The sequence below is a fragment of the Camelus ferus genome, chromosome 21 (assembly GCF_009834535.1).
Source record: "Camelus ferus isolate YT-003-E chromosome 21, BCGSAC_Cfer_1.0, whole genome shotgun sequence".
NCBI classification, from domain to species: Eukaryota; Metazoa; Chordata; class Mammalia; order Artiodactyla; family Camelidae; genus Camelus; species Camelus ferus.
The window spans coordinates 10,209,782-10,231,570 of record NC_045716.1 but is presented as its reverse complement, the minus strand read 5'-3'; the positions used below and the strand labels follow the sequence as shown (position 1 = coordinate 10,231,570).

Genomic DNA, 21,789 nt, shown 5'->3' with positions numbered 1-21,789 from the left:
ACTTGGAATTGATTTCTTTTCTCCATGGTCCACAAATGAATCATCACAGTGGCAATATCCAGAGGAGAGTCACTAGGAAAATGGTACCCCCAATAAAGATTACGAAACCCGTGAGCCAGCATCTCTGTTTTACTCAGTGTGAGCATGCTTACCATGTGACCATGTTTTCTCGCTGAGTTAGAAGGCAGCGCCTTCCCTGGGTCAGCTGTTTACCTCCACGAAGTGTTAGAGCTCGAAGTGTTGATGCCGGCTGTTTAGCACTGCTTGTTTGTAAATAGCTGTTGCCCTTAATATAAGTACTCATTACTCATTTTTAAAGTATGTTAACAAACTTGATCTTAGCACTTTCTTTATGAATCAAGCTGGTTTGAAGACCCAACTCCATAATTTACAGTTCTGTTCTCAAATGTTAGCTTTTTTGTTAGGCAGTATTGTACTTGTTTCTTCCTCAGTGATACTTTGAAAAATCTAATGTACTTTTCAATCATCCCATTTCTTTGCTCTTAAATTTTAGAATTATGTAAAGTGGGGATTGAAAGGGACCAAGAAATGTCATTTGTCACCTCTAGGCAAGACCATGTCTAAAAGATATTAACAATATATTGAAAATCTATTATGCTTGCTTCTATGACCATTTATCCCAGTGTCATTACCAAGCTCAGGGCAGAGCTATCTAGGAGCTGGAGTTTGTGATGGATCTTATCCTTTGCTCACCTTCACTGCTCATTCTATCCACCTCCTTCTTTAGTCTTCCTTTCTCAGCTAACTATATCATTTGGACGTTGCCTTGTGAGCTAATAGCTTTCTCCAGGAATATTTGCATTTTAATGGTAATTAGTGCCAGGCACCATGCTAAATGCTTTGCATATGTTATTTCTGAGCCTTAAAAACTCCCTTAGATAGTACTATCCTCAGTTATCAACAAGGAAATCCAGATTCTGAGAACTTGAATAATTCGGCCCAATGTTACAAAACTAACACATGATTATCAAGGTCCAGAGTTTGATTTCTGATTCCAAAGTCTGTGCTCTTTCTGTCACGTCATGCAATGATTCTTGTAGAAACCTGAAGCTCTCAAGACTCAAAAGAATGAAACTGCCAGAAATATAACTGGTTGGTGAACATTTTGATAAGGGTTAAGGATATTCTGGGCAGGATATAACTGTTCACCTACTGCACATATTTAAAAGTCTCTTTGACTTTATTTCTATCAAGAAGCATGATTTGTTAGACCACTGGGATGCTAAGCTTAAGTCTACTTGGAGATAGACTCAGATTCCATATTTGCAGATACAGCCCATCATTCTTGTCTGGTAACCTTCAGCCAGTAGAAACCCACAGGTGTCCCTCATATGGCGGGAGAAGAAGAGAACAGTCCTCCAGCCCAGGCCCCTGGACAGGTTATGGGGCTGCCTCAGGCTTTGGGTTTCACATTTAGGTCAGGCCTGTTTTTATGCCCACACATCTCCAGCCACGTGGCATCAGCCTGCACCTGTTTACTCCAAGCTTCTTCCTCCCCAGGTACCGGCCACCTTATGTCCTTGCTGACAACTGAGGGAGACCTGATTATCAGGGGTTTGTTTGAATTACTGGAAAATTCTTCCTCACATCTCTGTGCCACAGTTTCTCTGTCCTTCCGTCAGCGGCAGTGGCTAAATGCAAGGGGCCTCGTAGTGCTGCAGACAGTGCTTTACCTGCTAGTTTCACCTTGAAAACATCTTCCCGAGGCTTTTAACCTCACCTTGTCTCCTCTTAGTCACCCCAGAGGCTCTCTCCAGCTCTCTCATGGGTGGACTCCGTCACTTTAGTTGGATTCCGGAACTGGGCAGAGTAGTTGGCAGAACTTGACCAATGAAGAGCACAAGGCAGCAATTACTTATGCTCTTTGTTTGTGATGGATTCTCCATTGCTACTTCTGAAGCCATTTTAGTTATTCCTTCCTATTCTTCTAGAAAACCAACTTAATCTTGATTTTATTGAGATTGGGGGGGGGTGTCATTTTCTAAGTTTAGCGAGGAAAGAGGTAAATCTCACCAGGAGAGGGCTGTGTTTTCTCCTTCCTCAGCTAAAAAAGAGATTTGGGGTTGCCTTTGTGTCTTCATTGTGGTTAAAAATTGGTTTTGCAATAGGTTTTGTTCTATGTTGTATGCAATTTTCTCTTTTATATCTCCCCCCACCCCTTAAAATTAAATCCAGTAAAATGTGAAAGAAAGAGAAGTGAAATAATCTCCACAGCTGCTGAGTTTTCCTGGAAGGCAAAGACATCTCAATTTTAAAGTTAGTCTTAAAACATGAAATCCTTGTTCTTTCAAACAGCTGTCTGGTCAAAAACGCCTTTGTAGTGTACATTTTTAAAGAACAATTTTTAAAAAACCACTAGGCACTTTGTAAAGATTTCCTTTATCTGGGTTATGAATTATTTTCAGTCTTTGGAGTGATTGTTAAAATGATGAAACTTACTGGAATAAAACAGATGTCTGTTTTTAAGTTTTGTTGTTCAGTGGGAAGAGTGAAATGCCATTGGGATATTGGGATTGACTCTTGCCTTGACAGTGAAGTCTAAATAAATGACTGACCGTGTCTTAGCATTCCATTCACCATCGATTTTTGTACATACAGCCAGAATATAAGCTTAATAAGAATAGGTACCTGGTCTGTCTTAATCACGACCTGGCACACAGCTTCTTAATAAACGTTTATTAAACACAACAATCAATCAGTCAGTACCATTAGAACCATGATACAGAATGATGTGTCCAGATACATAATTCATCCATCCTTCTGTTATTTTTTATAGAGACACCTGGCATGGAAGTCTTCCTCAATAGAACCTTTGAAGTTAAAGATGTATCTCACAATCTCACCTGTTTTTATTAGCCCATTACCGATCTTTCTTCCAAGATTTTATGTAGATCAGCTGTGACATAGTTTATATTTCTACCACCTCTTGGAGTAATAAATCCATAAACAGAAGCTGTAGTTCCACTCAAATGATAAATAAGTAAGGCATTAGGGGAGCACAGAGAAGATAATTTATGCCGTTAATGCTACCTGGGGAAGATTCAGAGGAAGGGATGTTTGAGCTGAAGTTGTAAAGATGAGCAGAAGGTTGCCAGGTGGTCAAGGAGGGCGGAGGCAGCATTGCGTGAGAAGGCCTGAAGGATGAAAGAGCATGCCATGGGGCCCCTGGTCATAGGCCCACCACCACCGCCATCATCATCACCTTCTGCATAAATATTATTCCTCCACACAAGGCATAGGTTGCCATTGAAGTACTTGATTTCTTTCCAGTCTGATTTATTTTCTTTTGAAGAGTCAATTATATCCTTTATGATGTTAACTGTAAGTGCACCTAAAATGGCTTCCCCAAACAAGTCACTGAATAGCCAAGCTTCCTGCAGATCAGGTTTTTACAAACATTTTACAGCAAGGAGACTGATGAGTGTGTATACAGATTTGGGGCCTTAAACAATTTTGTGCATCTGGTCGTATGCTGCTCACCCCAATCCTGGTATCACTTAGGGGAACCAGGGAGGTGTAGCAGAGGCAGGATGGAGGTGGTGCTGGTTACCTGAGTGGGGCCTTATTCACAAAGCAGACCAAACTTCCCTGGTGCACCCGAGACATTTTTTTGTAGCCTCAGACAGAACAGTGGCCTGAAGACCTGTCTTTCCATGTGATAAAGACTGATACAAAACTTTCAAAAATGAGTTCAGGAACTGACTTTGATATGACTTGACATGATTGAAATAATAATAATAATATTAACAGTTAATAATTCTAAAATAATTAGAAAGACTCACTTTGTGGGGCAGCCATTATGTAAAACCATTGATACCATGACCATGCCAGTCCCTTTCATCCTGCTAAAATTTTCCACTACCATCTTCTCTTTAATGGTATTTCAATCCGATAAACTTGCACAAATATCCTCAGCCCCATCCTGGGCTATGAGAATTCTCATCAAACTCTCTGTTGGTGTTTGGGGGCAAACATGAATGTCTTAACTCCATACTGTTGCACACTGTGGTTTTCTGGCTTCTTGATATTACTGTGCCTTGTGGGATTTGACATCAATTCTCCGTGTTGATGGTTACTCATAAAACTTATTTTGCAGAATTTCTACAATGTCTTTTTAAATTTATGTAGTGATAATTATTATTGGTCATTAACTCAAATGAGAGATCGCACATGAGGTGATTCTCAAATAACCCATGCTGAAGGGAGAGAGGCCAGCCTGGTGCGGACTGGGCAGCTGTTTCTTCCCAGCTCCTGATGAGGCATCACACTGGGGGACCGATGGCCGCTCTATATTTATCCCTCAGATTTTCGAAATGCTGAGCTTAAGCAGATCATTACTCTAACCTCTTCTGACCTAATAAATGAGACAGACTGAGAATAATTGTGGTTCCCTCTCTGCTTCCTTCGCCAGTTGCCTTTTATTCCCTTCTGAAGTCTTTCATTGCTTTGGGCTAAATGAAGTTTGGGTTGCAACAGCAACTTTTTTTAATGATATTATGATATTGGCTAATTTGCCTGCTATTGGTTATGCCCAAGTAGACACATGACCTGTGGCTGTTTGGCTTGTCATCCTATGGGAAAATATTTAATGAGGCTAATAAGCTGTATTAAAATAAAATAAACAAATTCACATGGAACCCAGCATCACAGCCACATGTAATATGGTTATTATTTATCATCCTGAGACACTAGTCCCACGTCTCCAACTGCCTTCTTTTTACTCAGAAGGCCTCTGAAACCAAAACCATCACTCTCTCTTCAAAGCCACCCCTCACTGTTAGAGTTTAAGGGGGCCAATAAATCCTACCCTTTTCTCCCTGTCTCCAGTTAAAATTTGTTGTTGCTGCTGCTGTTTTCAGAAGCACAGGATACAAACAGATAAGACATGAAACAAATGAATCTTGTTTTGTGGCCAAGTGTCTTGCTAATATTTGGGCCCCAAGTAATCACAGACACAGCTGAGCAACCGCAGGGCTCTCCCAGAGGGCAGAGCTCACCAGAGCATCTTGGAATGAGAGAGAAATGCATGTGTCTTGCGGGCAGAAGCTTGCTCAATTTCTCTTTTGCAACACACCAATCAGATCGGTCAGTTCTCCTCCTCTTCTGCTGGGGAAAACAGTGAAGTCTGGGGAAAAGGGGCCCGGAGCAGCAGAAGGCTCTTCAAGAAGCCAGGAGATCAAGTTCCTACTAAGGAATTCCAATTTTTCTATTTTTGTTTGGATTACCTTCTTAAATTGTGTGATGTCGGATTATATTAGCATTTGGGTGTGAGGAAGAATACTTAGCTATTCAGTGTCCTATGTTGCAAGAATTTTCACCACTTAAATTGTGATCTGCCTTCTTTATGATCTTCTTTTGTCATAAATAAGACCGCACGGTTATAACCAGAACTCATACTTTTAGCTCTTCTGTCATGTCTGTGATTAACACTGACATGGACTTGGCGCCACGGCCATTGGCAGCCAGAGAAAGTCAGGAGTGGTGGTGACTCAGCTGATTCTGCAGATGCACTTACAGTAAATGTGTTTTGCAATGTTCTTATATTTTAAAATTTGTATCTAAAATTAAACATGTTTTATTTAAAATGTTTTATTTATTTCTTAATTTTTTTCCTCTTCACTGCATCAAGAAAAGGAAATATCTGAGATTGAAGATCGGTGATCTTCATCCTAATATCAAAGGGAGCCATTGATGGGTTTAAGTTTGGGTGCAGAATGGAGAATTAAGGAATAAGCAAGTACAGGAGTTAGGAGTTTTGTGTAGCCCTCCAGGTGAAAGGTGATGGTATCCTGGACTGGAATGGAGGCAGTGGAGATGAAATAAAGGAGGCTCATTAGGGGGCTGCATTGACAAGATGGACTGATTGGAACTGAAGTGGGAAAGAGACCTTCAGGATGGCATGTATCTAGCACAAGCAGCTAGGTGGAAGGAGGCACCATTTACTAGGCAAGAAAACTTTGGGGGAAGAGAAGATTTGAGAGTAAATCAAGATTTTGAAAGTGGAATTATCCAGAATGCAACTGTAGCTTGGAGGAGAAGTCTCGGATTTGTGAGTGGTCAACCTAATACATGGTACTGAATGCAAGTGATCCCTTGATAGTACCCCTCATAGAAAATTCTCTTAGGAAAAGGCCTACTTAGTAGGGGTGGCTGGATCTTTTTTTTTTTTTCCCCTATTATTGAGGTGTAACTGACATATAACATACTAGTTTAAGGTGTACAACATAATGATTCAATTCTTGTATATATTGCAATTGATCACCACAGTCTAGTTAACACCCATCACCATACATAGTTACAATTTTTTTTCTTGTGATGAGAACTCTTAGCAACTTTCAAATATGCAACACAGCATTATTAAGTATAATCACCATGCTTTATATTACAGCTCCATGATTTATTTATTTTATAACTAGAAGTTTGTATCTCTTGACCTCCCTCCACCCTGGATCTTTACACATTTTGCCCACCACTCCACCCACTGCTTTCGGCAACCATCAATCTGTTCTCTCTATCTTTGAGCTCAGTTATTTTTGTTTTTTTTTTTTAAGATTACACATATAAGAATGATTGTACAGTATTTGTCTTCCTCTGAGAGGCTTTTTCACTTAGTATAATGCCCTCAAGTTCCATTCACATCACAATGGCAGGCTTTCTTTCTTTTTTACGGTTGAATAATATTCATATATAATATAAACATAAATAACACTTTTTATCATTCATCCTTTGATGGACACGTAGGCTGCTTCCATGTTTTTGAGTTAGTGTCTTTAATTTCCTTTGGATAAATACTCAGAAGTGGAATTGCTGAATCGTATGATAGTCCATTTTTAATTTTTTGAAGAATTTCCACACTATTTTCCATAGTGAGTGCAGCAGTTTACATTCCCATCAACAGTGCACAAGGGTTCCTTTTTCTCCACCTCCTCACCAACACTTACTTCTTTGATAATAGCCATATCTCTTGTTTGGAAAAATGTCTATTCAGTTCCCCTGCTCACTTTTAAAATCAGAGTTTTGTTTTGTTTTGTTTTGTTTTTGCTTTTAGGTTATGTACATTCCTTTTTTGTATTTTGGATATTAACTCCTTACCAGATATGAATTGCAAATATTTTCTCTCATTAAGTGGGTTGCCTTTTCATTTTGTTGATGGTTTCCTGTGCTGTGCAAAAGCTTTTTAGTTTGATATAGTTTTGTTGCCTTTGCGTTTTGTGTCAAATCTAAAAAATCATCACCAAAGTCATCACTCATGTCAGCGAGCTCACAGCTTGTGTTTTCTTCTAGGAGTTTTATGGTTTCAGATTTTAAATTCAAGTCATTAATCTATTTTATGTTAATTTTTGTGTTAGGGGTAGGATAATGGTCCAGCTTTATTCTTTTGCATGTGACTGTCCAGTTTTCTTATCATTTATTGAAGAGACTGTCCTTTCCCCATTGTATATCCATGGCTCCTTTGTTGTTAATTAATTGACCATGTATGTGTGGGTTTATTTCTGAGCTCTCTATTCTGTTCTAATGATCTATGTGTGTTTTTATGTCACTGTTTTAATTGTCACATTGATTACTATAATTTGAAATTAGGGAATATAATGCTGCCAGCTTTGTTCTTCTTTCTCAAGATTGCTTTGACAATTCAAGGCCATACATTTCATTATATTCAATTTCCTAATATATTTTTTAGGAGTTTTACATCTTTATTCATAGGTGAGATTGGTTTGTAGAGATATATTCCAAAGTTTTGTCCTTAAAGTGCACACTAGTCCTATGAGAAGTTCAAGGAAAAAAGATTCTAGGGTCAAGTAAACTTGGGGAATTCTACATATTCATTTCTTGGAGATTTACAGTGTGTATTGGCCTATTAATATTTCTGAGATGTCCTGCATGAAAGAATATTACCCTTAAAATTTGGAAAGGAAGACCTATAAAGCCCTCTGAGATCTATTTTCAAGAAAAGTTTTAATTTTTTTCCAGTCTATCCTGTGGATATTGGTCAGTTGGGATTTTATGATTTTTATTTCATATTTCCCTAGAAATTGTATCCATCATTGATACTTATAAATTTACTATCATAAAGGTACACTTAGCATCACTTGAAATAATTTGATCTTCTCTCTGTTAAATCATGTCTCACATGTCTGATTTTGATTTTCTCGTCTTTTCTTTACCAGATTTTACAAAGCTTTGTTTCATTGTTTCATTAAAGAACAGATTCTTAAATTTGTCAGTGATAATTCAGTTTTCCATAATTAGTTCCTAACATCTGTTATATCCTATATTTTGCTCTACTTAGTTTTATAATTTTCCAACTTGTTAAATTCAGTGCTGCCAATGTATTTTTTTTTAATAATAAGGTGTACATGACTATGATTTTGCCTCTGAATAGAATTTAGGCTACATGTCCTGAGTTTCAGTCTGATGTGTAATGTTATTTTGTCTATTTAGCAAATAGTGTGTCATTATGGTTTTAAGTTGCTATTTGATACAAGGGTTTTTAGGGAGGGATTACTTTATTTTAAGTGGTTTGTGGTTCTTTTCTATTTAACTTTAATCGTAATTTCTAGTTTGATTAAAGTAATTTTTATTGTAAGTACATGAAATCAGGAATATTGTCTATAAGAGATGAAAATAATTCATAGTCCTAGCTTATTAAATTCATATTATTAAAATCACAGGCTTGATTCTCAATTTATAATAATGTAACATCTTGATATGATTGATTCATTGTCATTACTCTTTGAAGAATTTTGAATGTTGAGGTAAGACTGAAAGAATAGTTAATTAGCCAACAAACATTATTGAGTACCTACTATATAATATAAATACTGGAAAATAGTGGAAATACATTGATGAACATTCGGAGCTCCATCAATGAACTTCTGTTGCAGATGGAGGAGCATAAACAAGAGAAAATGAGGTTGGAAACATACATCAGAAAATGGCAAAAAGTTTGGATTTTTTTCCTGTTCACAGTTTGAAGTCATTGGAGGATGATAAAAAGTGCTGATTTGATACATGATCACTGTGGCTTCTTTGTGTGGAGTGGAGCAAAAGAGGTGTCAAGGAGATGTTAGGAAGCTGTCACAATCATCCAGATGAGAGAAGATGGTGGCTTGGATATATAGGAGTTTGTAGTTTAGTGTCGAGGTCTGGAGTTATCTGTATTTAAATGGTACTTAAAGCTGCAGATAGACATTACTTTGGAGAAAGTCCAGACCATCAGAGGAGCTTGGGACACTCCAGAATTTAAAAGTCTAACAAAAGAAGAGGTAACAACTAAAGAGATTAAGAAGCTGGAGTCAGTGAGGTAGAAATGTGGAAATCAGGAGAGTGTGATGTTGCGTAAGTCTTGAGAAGACAATGATTGAAGACAGGGAGTGATCAACAATGTCTAATGCTGCAGTGAAGCTAAGTAACATGAAGACAGGGAATTGAGCATTTGCAGTGGCAAGATGTACTCACATGACCTTGATAAGGCTGGTATCTGCAAAGTAGCAGAATCACAAATCTCACTGGGTGGATTGAGGAAAGAATGGGAGGTGACAGAATGGAGAAAACTATTCAAGACAACTCAAGGAGGTAGAAGGGATAAATTGGGAACTTGAAATTTGTACCTCTTGGTGAGTCATGGAAATGTTAGCTGTCTTGATTGTGGTGGTAGTTTCATTGGTGTATATATCTATCAAAATTCATCAAATTGTACATCTGAAGTATGTGTAGTTTACTGTACAGGAATCATACCACAATAAAGGTGTTTTTAAAAAGTCAAATAGAAATGGGGCAGTTCTTAGGGTATGAAGAAAGGTTAAGAGAAAGTCTGTGTGTGTTTTTAAATGTTTGCCTTTGAGGCATGCTAGTATGCCATATGAATGGCCCAATAGTAGGAAGGAATAAATTGTTGTAGTAGAAGAGAAAGGGAGTGATTGTAGGAAGTACATAAAGACATTAGAAGAGATGGGACGCGGTGTATAAGTTGAGGGTTTGGTCTTCCATGGTAGACGGGGAAGGCAGAGTCTGTGGTTGCTAATTCAGGTAGTCTGGTGGATTTGGTGGAAAGAAGATGGATCATTCTCATCAGATTGTGTATGTTTTTCTACGACGTATGAAGCAAGATTATCACTGAGTATGAGTAGCAGATGGTATATTAGAGATTCGAGGGAAGAAAAGGTATGAAGTAATCATCTAGTACAGTGAGAAGGCATATTGACTACAGAATTACACAGTAGGGAAGTCTGGAAAAGTTAGGTGCCCATTTGATATTTGTAATTATAAATTTAAGTGAGTATAGTAGGCACAATTGTCTAGTTTTCTTCTTGCATTCTTTAGCAACTTGGATGCAGGAACTAAGTAGGAAAATAATTCAGTTTTATTAGATAAACAAAATGGTGAAGGTAAAGATAGGAAAGGGGATTGAAGGTTCGCAGTGTAGTGGTAATGGTGCTAAACTGAGTATGCACAGAATAAAAACATAAGGAGGGTGATGACGAGTGGGAATATGGTAGGATCAGTGGATCAGTAAACGTCCGCAGAGGAGACTGTCTTCCAGCTTTTCAAAAGGGATAACAAAATGGAAATTTTGATTGATGAGTTTATCATCAGTGTTCTGCTATATAAGTTTATAATTAATTGTAAAATTGTTATTTTTCATTATTTAGAAGGGATATCAGTAACCAATAGGAACTTTCTTTGAATCTTAAAAATCAAGTTCAACCAAACTGACTCTGAATGTTTTAATAGAATTGAGTATATATACTATACTTAGACCTTGATGTAGTCTTTTGGAATATACATGATAGGAAATAGACATGACTTGATAGTCCATTTATATGGATTTATCATTAAATATTAGGTCTTACTCTTGATACCCAGTGGACCATATAATGGAACATACAATTCTAGTATGGTATCTCTTTTTTTGTTTTTAAACATTTTTTATTGAGTTATAGTCATTTTACAATGCTGTGTCAAATTCCAGTGCAGAGCATAATTTTTCAGTTATACATGAACATACATATACTCATTGTCACATTTTTTTCGCTGTGAGCTAACACAAGATCTTGTATATATTTCCCTGTGCTATACAGTATAATCTTATTTATCTATTCTACATATGCCTGTCAGTATCTACAAATTTTGAACTCCCAGTTTATCCCTTCCCACCCCCTTCCCCCTTGGCAACCACAAGCTAGTTTGTATTCTATGTCTATGAGTCTGTTTCTGTTTTGTATTTATGTTCTTTTTTTTTTTTTTTTTTTAGATTCCACATATGAGCGATCTCATATGATATTTTTCTTTCTCTTTCTGGCTTACTTCACTTAGAATGACATCCTCCAGGAACATCCATGTTGCTGCGAATGGTGTTATGTTGTCAGTTTTTATGGCTGAATAGTATTCCATTGTATAAATATACCACAACTTCTTTATCTAGTCGTCTATCGATGGACATTTAGGCTGTTTCTATGTCTTGGCTATTGTAAATAGTGCTGCTATGAACATTGGGGTGCAGGTGTCATTTTGAAGTAGGGTTCCTTCTGGATATATGCCCAGGAGTGGGATTCCTGGGTCATACGGTAAGTCTGTTTCTAGTCTTTTGAGGAATCTCCATACTGTTTTCCACAGTGGCTGCACCAAACTGCATTCCCACCAGCAGTGTAGGAGAGTTCCCTTTTCTTCACAGTCTCCCCAGCATTTGTCATTTGTGGACTTTTGAATGATGGCCATTCTGACTGGTGTGAGGTGACACCTCATTGTAGTTTTGATTTGCATTTCTCTGGTAATTAGTGATATTGAGCATTTTTTCATGTGCCTATTGATCATTTGTATTTCTTCCTTGGAGAATTGTTTGTTTAGGTCTTCTGCCCATTTTTGGATTGGGCTGTTTGTTTTTTTCTTATTAAGTCATATGAGCTGCTTATATATTCTAGAGATCAAGCCTTTGTCAGTTTCATCTGCAAAATTTTCTCCCATTCCATAGGTTATCGTTTTGTTTTGCTTATGGTTTCCTTTGCTGTGCAGAAGCTTGTAAGTTTAATTAGGCCCCATTTGTTTATTCTTGCTTTTATTTCCATTGCTTGGGTAGACTGCCCTAGGAGAACATTTTTGAGATGTATGTCAGATAATGTTTTGCCTATATTTTCTTCTAAGAGGTTTATTGTATCTTGTCTTATGTTTAAGTCTTTGACCCATTTTGAGTTTATTTTTGTGTATTGTGTAAGGGAGTGTTCTAGCTTCATTGATTTTCATGCTGCTGTCCAGTTTTTCCAACATCATTTGCTGAAGAGACTGTGTCTTTATTTCATTGTATATTCTTGTCTCCTTTCTCGAAGATTAGTTGACCAAAAGGTTTGGGTTCATTTCTGGGCTCTCTATGCTGTTCCATTGGTCCATATGTCTATTTTTGTACCAATACCATGCTGTCTTGATGACTGTAGCTCTATAGTATTGTCTAAAGTCTGGGAGAGTTATTCCTCCAGCCTCTTTCTTTTTCTTCAGTAATGCTTTGGCAATTCTAGGTCTTTTGTGGTTCCATATAAATTTTATTATGATTTGTTTTAGTTCTGTGAGATATGTCCTGGGTAATTTGATTGGGATTGCATTAAATCTGTAGATTGCCTTAGGCAGTGTGACCATTTTAACAGTATTGAGTCTTCCTATCCAGGAGCATGGGATACCTTTCCATTTTTTTAAGTCTTCTTTAATTTCCTTCATCAGTGTTTTATAGTTTTCTGTGTATAAGTCTTTCACCTCCTTGGTTAGATTTATTCCTAGATATTTTATTACTTTGGGTGCTATTTTAAAGGGGATTGATTCTTTACTTTCTTTTTCTGTTGATTCATCATTAGTATAAAGAAATGCAACCGATTTTTGAATGTTAATCTTGTCACCTGCTACCTTGCTGAATTCTACAATTATTTCTAGTAGTTTTTGTGTGGACCTTTTAGGGTTTTCTACATATAATATCATGTCATCTGCATGTAGTGACACTTCTACCTCTTCTTTTCCGATTTGGATCCCTTTTATTTCTCTCTCTAGTATGGTATCTTTTGAGGTCTGTTTTAGATCTACTTTATGATTACCAATGACTGATAATGACATGGGCATATTTTATCATAAATATACAGATAATGCAAAACAGGAAGAATTGTAAATATATTGTTTCCCAGAATCAGGATTCAGAACATCTGAGTAAACTGGAAGATGGGCCAAAACTAACCAGATGAAATGTAATACTATTAAACGTAAATTTTCCTTGTATTTTAAAAAGTCTGTATGCATTTAGTACAGGAGAGGTCTGGTTTTATAGAAGGTCAAGTGCAAAGGACCTTAAAGCAATGAAACTAATGCACAATAATAATATTTGTATTTTATGTATTTTACTTCTGTATTCATCTCATGTTGGATATGGTATGAAACAAGCTCTTCACACACACAACCTTATTTTAGTATCATAGTAAGCCAGAGGTAGATACTCTTATTATCCCCATTTTATAGATGAGTAAACTAAAATTCAAAGAGGTTGACCCATTTTGAGTTTATTTTTGTGTGTGGTGTAAGGGAGTGTTCTAGCTTCAATATCATATAAGATAATAAATGGAACAGCCTGGATTTCAATAGGTGTTCATGGTCTTTATTTTACTGCATTTTACTTAACTTACACTAGTAAAAGTTTACTGTCCAGGGAGTGGGCAAAACTCTGCCAGACTTCTTCCTTGCATCTGAATAATACTGCATCTGGAGTTTTGTGATTGGTTGCTGGCATCTTATTTTCAGAAAACCCATTTACAGTAGAGCAAGTTCACAAGAGTTCAAGAAGGATGCTGTGTTATCTAGAGACCTCTTCATATGAAAATGACTTGGCAAAATTGGCAGAAGTGTTGGCTTGAGGACTAGAAGAGTTAAGGGACACATACTGTCTGGTCCCAGATGTTTGAAGACCTGTCATAGACAAGGAAATTAAACTTTACATTTTTAACATCCAAAGGCAATCTTATGATGTGAATGAAAGTTATATATATAAAATCAAAACATGGGCTCACCATGTGGTCATATTCTCTTCAGTGTAACACTTAAAATCCTTTTTACCTGTGGGATAAGATTTCTCATGCTCATTTTTAATGTTGAATTTTATTTCTTCAAACTATAAAACAGAGTTCAGCTTGATTTCATAGTGAAATCATTCAGAAGCTCATATCTGCATGATTGCAGCTGAAATAGACTAAACAAACAAAAAAAATGCAGTCAGTACAAATGGCTGCGGGTTATCTATACAGCTACAGCATGTGGTGAGAACCTGGAAGCTGCGTCCACAGAATTTATGAGACTTCCAGTAAATCAGCTCAGTTCGGAGTTTCAGACCTGTATCCAACTCTCCTTGGATGTCTAGACACAGCCTAAAACGAAGCTTCAAAAATGGGTAAAAACGAAGCAGCCAAAGCCACCAGAAGCCTTTGACCCTCTTCTAATGTTTCAACCAGATAATTATTTTCCCTCTCAAGAATTTGGCTCTCCTTTGAGGGGAAAAAAAAAAAAAATCAAGATTTTCCATGTGAAGAGCCCCTGAAAGAAAATACTCTGGAGAAAGGTCAGTAAGAATGGGCCAAAGCTGAATTCTTCAGATCTGCGTAGAGAATGTGGAAAGTTTGTACCTTCCCTACTTCTCATGCTTTCCAGCTGGCCAAGAGCTCCCCTGCAATTTGTCCAGCTTTGCCTTCCCCATACCTTTACTTCTCAGAGGAACTCCTGCTGTGTGGTGAAAAATGCCTCCGAGGGAGACCTAAGTGGTAGCTAAGAGCTATGGTAGAGAGGTAATTGGATAATTAAAAACTGATGAATTTTGATTCCATCAAGATTATCCATTACCCTTTCTGCTCTGTAGCAAAGATATGACCTTTCAAATTTTCCAACAATAAACTGTCATACTTGGAAAATACATTGCTTTTTAAATAGGTCCCATTTTAATTAAAATTACTCATTCTGCTTATTGTGGTTTGTCTCAAACTTCTTTAATCTTGGGTTTTCTGTAGAAAGTTAAGGATCCAGTCAAAAAAGAAAAAGGAGGTTTTAAAAATAAGCACAGTCCAAGTTCATTTGATAGTTCATTCATTCATTCATTCATTCATTCATTCATTCAAGTAATCTTTGTTTCACGGAGGCTACACGTCAAGGACTGTGGTAGGCCCAAGTTGTGCTGTTTATTGGCTGGGTGATTTGGGGAAAGTCACCTAATCTCTCTCAATCTCAGTTTCCTCAACTGTAAGACAGCTCTATGGCCGACTTTGCAGGGTTGCTACGAAGATTAAATGAGATGATTTCTCTTATGAGATGGTGAAAATTTAGAAGTTTCTCTTCTGCCCCTCTCCATTCATTGCTATAGCCAAAAAAAAAAAAAAAAAAAAATCATATACAACAGGGATGGAAAGTCTTGAAAACCCTAGAAAATAGCAATGTCAGTCAACTACTTACCAGACTCATGGAGTGAAGTGGATTGAAATTCTGTGATTGACCAGTGCATGCTTTACCCTGATAAAGGGAAAAAAAAATGGGGCTAAACAGGAAGACAACAAAAAGAAATTTCTTTGCTTACTCACTGAATCAAGGTGAGAAATGTGGATACTACACCAACCAGAAATTCAGATAGCCAACTCTGCTTTGAAGTCAACTCAAAAAAATAATCCAAGTAAGAATTTACAAATGGGGAAGCCCAGATGGAAAATGCCTGGTGATAAATATTTATTCGAGTTAAACATACAGAGTTCCATCTAAATAATTACTCAAGTATAGCAAAATTGAATACAAAAGTTAAAAAAAAAAAGGAGACTCTTAAAGAGATGAGAAAACAATAAATCAGAAATAATATTCTTGGTCAATATTTCTAGACAGATTAGTAAATGTCATGAGATACTGTGGAAAGTAAAATCTTCTAGATCCCTCAAAAGGAATTATTATTTTATTTCTGAATTTTATATACAGGAATTTTATATACAAAAATGAATTCAAGAATGATTTGGAAAACTTAAAGATAATCACTTACTTGTAAAACTGAAAACCACTAAAAAAATGGAAACGAAAAAGGGAATTCATTTATCAACACACACAAAGGAAACAGTGAAGAACATTTAAAAAAAAAAAGACACGTGTCAAAATGACAAAACTAAAAGCTTACAGCTATGTCAAAAAATAAACGTGATTAAACCTTTCCTAATCATAGGAGGTGATTTTTCAAATTGGGTTGAAAAATAAAAGCCTACTATACTGTTGTCATTGATAACAAATATTTCTTTTTAAAAAGTAAAATAAATGGACAAAAGCCAAAAAGTAAAAGAAGAGACAGACAAAGATAGGTCAGGCAAATGTAAATTTAAAAATGAGAAATCATTACAATAATATACAAAAAGTATGTAATGAAATCAGAACAAAGAACATTTCTATAAATATGTAAAACTGTTCAACCACTTTAGCAAAAATATTAAAGCTTTGATGGAGAGTCACTATTAAATTATTGAATAAATATTTTTTAAATACCTGCTATCCACTAGTCACTTTGTAGACCTAAGAGTACAGTGTAATCAAATCAAACACGTCCAATGTCTTCCCATTTATGAAGATCTTGTTTTATGCTATTCAATAAGATTTTATAATTTTCTTAATTAAAAAAATTATTTTTGTGTATTTTATAGGCTTTCTTCTAATGTGAACGGAGTATTTTCCTATTTCTAAGTCATTGGGAGTGTTGAGAAAAGCCGTCGATTTTCGTTTATTGTCTTGCAGTCAGTGTTTAGCCTTTTAAACAAGTATCTTATTAATTCTAGTAGAGTTTTGTAAAAGCCACTTGGATTTTCCAATTCTTCCTGAGTTAATTTTGATGACTTACATTTTTTAGGATGTTGTTACCTCTCGATTCTTAATTTTGATATAGGACCACATAAAGTATTTTATTTTAATTTTTTCAATCTCCTATGTTTGTGGGTATCTATTCTATTATTTGTGATCTTGTGTTCTTTTGTCTTCTCCCTTAATTAGGATTATAAGTGTATTATCTGTTACTAAAAAGGAAAATACTTGTGGATGTCGTTATCCTTTATGTTATTTTAATATTTCCTATTTCTTTAGTTTTGGCTTTAATCTATGTTCATTTCCTTTCTTGGCTTATTTTGTTTTTTTAATCATAATTTTATCATTTCTGTAGATGAATATTAACTTTTTTTTCTTTTTCTCTAAATGATGAGCATATTTAAAGCCTTAAATTTTCCTACAACCTTTGCTGTGCTCCATTGGTTGGATATGATATTTATATTTTTTAATTGCCTTCTGAATAATTTATGACTTTGTTTTGTTTTCTGTAATACAGGGGTTATCTAGAAATATGCTAAAGTTTTTGTTCTTTTTTAGTCTTTCTTTAGAAATTCATTTTTTCTTTTTCTTTTGGTTTTGTGATCAAAGAATATGATTTATACAGTTTCTCCTTTTTAAAATTTCTTAAAGCTGACATTGCATATGTGTGTAGATCCAAGTGTGTGACAGATTTTTGTAAATGGTTTGTGAATAATGAAAAATCTTCATCTTCTATTTAAGTGATAAAGGAATCTATTAAATTTACTTCATCAATTATACTGTTTATGTGCTTGTTTATTTTGTCTGCTATATCGAATTTGAAAGCAATCATTAAAATTTTTTTATATTTATATTTTAAGTAAGTACATGCATATAGTTATTTCAGGTTCCTCTTGTATTTTTAGTAACATTTGCTTATTTATCTTAGTTCCAGGAAGTCTTTCCTAATGTCATGCTTGTATCTCCTCAAATATTTATTATTCTGCTACTTCCAACAGTTCTCTTTTGTTGGTGGACTGCTCTGATCGCCTTCTTCTTTCTTTCTCTGGCTGTTACTCCTCTTTAGGTGTCCTTTTATTTTCCTTTTTCATTGTGGCACAGGTCCAGCTGCTGGGTGCTTTAAGGGAACTGGTCCTGTGAGCGTGGGAAGACAGACATCTCAGTCACCAAGGCCAGAAATAGGCAGTTTGCCGGTTACCTATTGAGACACCTGGAGGGAGCGCTTCTTCTGTATTAGCTTAGAGAAAACTCAGGCCCTCCACACTTCCTTGGGGCAGAGGACTAGGAACACCCAAAGGTCCTGTGATCTTTGAGGGTGAGCTCTGCCAAGAGACTGCTGCATACATGATGGTCCTTGCCTTAGAGTTCTCCTGCTGTGGTCCCACGGCTCTTGTTCATCCCAGAGCAAAGAAGTACCGCAACAGCTCTAGTGTCTGCTTGACTTAACAAAAGAAGATGTGTTTGACCTGACTTGGAAATGTGGAGGAAGCAAAGCATGAGACCCGTCATCTTCCCTGAATCCTTCAGGGATACAATGATGAGCATAAAAATGTACATTCCGTGTCCTACCTAATATTGCTTATGGGTTAGTTGGGAAGATAGACATTATTAAAATAATTAAATGAGGGAGGGAGAGAGAAAGAAACTCACACGTAATTGTGAAATCAGAACTGTGACTAGTACTATGAAGGAGAGGTAAGTAGAAATATGAAAAATGTATGAAAGAGGAGCTGACCTATAGGGGTGTCAGGGAAGTGATGTCTGAAGAAGCCATGACTGAGCTGAGATTCCAAGAAGGAGTAGGAGTTAATTGTGCAGTGAGGGAAGGACAGAGAGTTGCAGGCAGAGACAGCAGAATAGTGAAGATCTGGGGAGGAAGCATGGCACATTGAGGAAGTAAAAGGCAGGTGTGGCTGAAAGAGCAGCGGAGGACAGAGTGTGAAAAGAAGCTGGAGAGGAAGGGAACGGCGGCCCAGACCACACAGTGCTTTGTAGGCCATCATGGTGAGTGTGGTCTTTTCCTTAAGGCAGGTAGTATTGGAGTGTTTTACGCCAGAGCTAAAAATATCTGATTCACATTTTCAGAAGATGATGAGGCTGCTGTGTAGAGAACAAATTTAAAGTGGCCATGTGATGCTGGGAGACTAGTGAAGAGGCTATTGTAATTGCCCAGGGAGAGATGTTAATAAGTTGGTGGTCCATATACAAGAGGAATACCACTTTCAGATGGCAGAATGGAAGGAGGGGTATGGGAGTGGAAGATGTCTAAGATACCTGCAAAGAATCTGGATTACACTGCTGCTGCCTGAAATGGGAACATCCAGGTGGAAATCCCCAATTCAGTCATTCATGTCAAGGTGCCTTTGAGATACTCAAGGGGGGAGGTCAATAGGCAGCGTGAATCTGGGGCATGTCTGGACAGTAGATGGAAATATGTGAGCCATCTGGGTTTAGGTGGAAATTGAGACTGTTAGGCATGAATGAGAACACCTTGGGAAAGAAAAAGAAGAGAAAAGGATTGTTAATCTTGTATATTGCCTAGAATCTGTCTACATTGGATTATCTTTTCTGGAAAGATGATCGGAATGTGTATTAGTGTCTTAAAAAATGATCATAACTTTGATCCTGTAACTATATAGGAGTCTATACTCGGAAAATAGTAGTAGTAAATTAAAATAGTAAGGCAAAGGCTTATGGAAAAAAATATTTGAGCATTACTTATGATTGTAAAAAAAGGAAAGTATGTAATGTTGGGAGATCAAGTCAATTATCACACATTTATATTAATGAATATTGTACCATTATAATTTGATGTTGATTAAGATGTAATAGCATAAGTAGATGATCATGATATAATAGTAACTGTAAAGGACACAAAATTAATAAAGATACATAGAGAGAGCCTCAGCTGTGTGAGAAATGCATTGAACAAAAGAATATAAAGAAATAAGTTTATCAGTAAATAGAAAATGAATGATTGTATCCATTTTTATGCTTTTATCTACTTTCCAAATTTTTCAAAATGGGCATATATTACATCTTGTGTATTATTTTATTACTAGGAAAGGAAAAATAAAATTACAGTATTGTCCCAGTTATAAATATGGACTTAATTGACATTTTACTCTGTTAAATACTAGTTAACATTCTTTTCTTTTCACAATATTGGTGAGCTTTTCTGTTTTGAATCCAGCATAATATTCTAGGGGTTTTTTTTAGAATTATTGCCACACATTTTAAAGTTTTATTAGCCATTTAGACTTGTAAATTTGTTTCAGAAATTGATCTAGTTACTAGGCAGTAGCAAATCTATTCCTCTCAGAACTTCCCTTCCGCTGGTGCTCAGTGTATCACATTGACAGCATTTGTATTCCCTTCCCTTCTTACTGCTTAGTGGTAGAGATGACTCTGAATTCTTTAATGTGAGGGTTTTTAAATTGTGTAATACATACATGAAGGAATTTACTAATAATTTTAAATACAATACATTGTTTTTGTTTTTCTCCAGTGATTGTCAAATAACTCTCCCTTTGGACTGTCATTTGTATCAGCATGGTCTGAAGTGATATGAAACCATTTTGAATTTGGCTCAAAACTAAAAGCATGATTTTTTTTTTTTTAATTCCAGGAATGTATACAAGGACTATCGCTTCCTTGAGCTGGCATGTGATTCTCAGGAGGATGTAGACAGCTGGAAGGCATCTCTACTAAGAGCTGGAGTTTATCCCGATAAATCTTTAGTAAGTTGGATATATCTCTTATTTAAAATTATTAACGTTTTAAAAAAACATACTTTTACATACTATATGCTAGATAAACTAGTTTTCGTTTGACTTAATTTGGCATAGTTTTAACTGATATTTTGCTTATATTTCTTTTTATCCATTAGATTTCTGTTTTAAGAAGTTTATTCATATATTTATTAAAGAAAATGCCCAACTTTGCCATAAAACATAACATGTGATTTCAAACCAAGAGACAGTTTATTTGTTTTAAGTTAAAATTTTATTTTCCTTCATATGCTATTCTACAGTTGTGATAGTATTCATATAAGCAGTTTATAACACTGTGGTTATAACATATAGTTGTAGTATTTATATCATGAATCATAACACTATTTCATATTCTTTAAAATGTACTTATTTTTATAAAAAGTTACTTCCTTTCATTATGTTTGTACTACCTGTATCCAAAATTAAACTCTGGTTAGTGTCATTGTGAGTATAAAAGAACAAAAAAATATTATATTGCTATTCCCACTTACCTTTATTAATATATTTCAAGTGTCTTGGAGACACTTGTCTCATTCAAGTTAATAAACAGACCTTCTATTTGTGTTCTTTGGAAAATGTAATATTGCACAGACTAGTCTGGATTTAAACTTCAAAATTCCCACCCAACATCTGTACACACACCATTAAACAGACTCTGCAGATGAGTGGCTCTCACTGCTTACTCGCTCCCCCCGAGGTGTTGTACTATCCAGGCTCCCCCCACATGTAAAGTGCTGAAACTAAGCCTTGGGAATTTAGTCCAGCTTGATCCTTATGCTGCTTATCAGATTGGCTCTAAGTCAGTTTATAGGGCTGAGCTGATCTGGTGCAGGTTGGCTTCTTTCTAATACCCACATAGGGACAGAGTCTTCTCAAGAGAAAGTCTGAGATGTGGGCACACTGTGGGAAGTTGAAGCCTCTTGGAGGGCATTTCAGACCCAACCGTATCCCTGAGGTTACAATAGAATTTAGCACAGTCCCAGGGGTAAAGGATTGAGGATTTGTGCCCAAACGTTCTCCTCCTTGCTGTTATTTTGGCTCATCCCTAGACCCCTTAACTCCATCTTAACCTTCACTTGTCTGGTTAGCACCTAAAACAGTGAACCCCCTACAACACACCCTGTGCCCTCCAAACAAAGTCAAACCAGGCCTTTTCCAGGTGATACCC

At 36.3% G+C, this 21,789-nt stretch overlaps 1 protein-coding gene across 9 annotated transcripts in view; it reads left to right on the top strand.

Annotated features, from left to right (window-relative positions):
• Window positions 1-21,789, top strand: part of DNM3 (dynamin 3) — a 475,573-nt gene that overhangs the window by 335,986 nt on the left and 117,798 nt on the right. For all 9 annotated transcript variants that reach the window (XM_032463725.1, XM_032463729.1, XM_032463731.1 and 6 more), the window contains one exon: window positions 20,477-20,588. In XM_032463725.1, coding sequence (XP_032319616.1) covers window positions 20,477-20,588 — 112 coding nt within the window. The remainder of the gene's footprint in view (window positions 1-20,476; window positions 20,589-21,789) is intronic.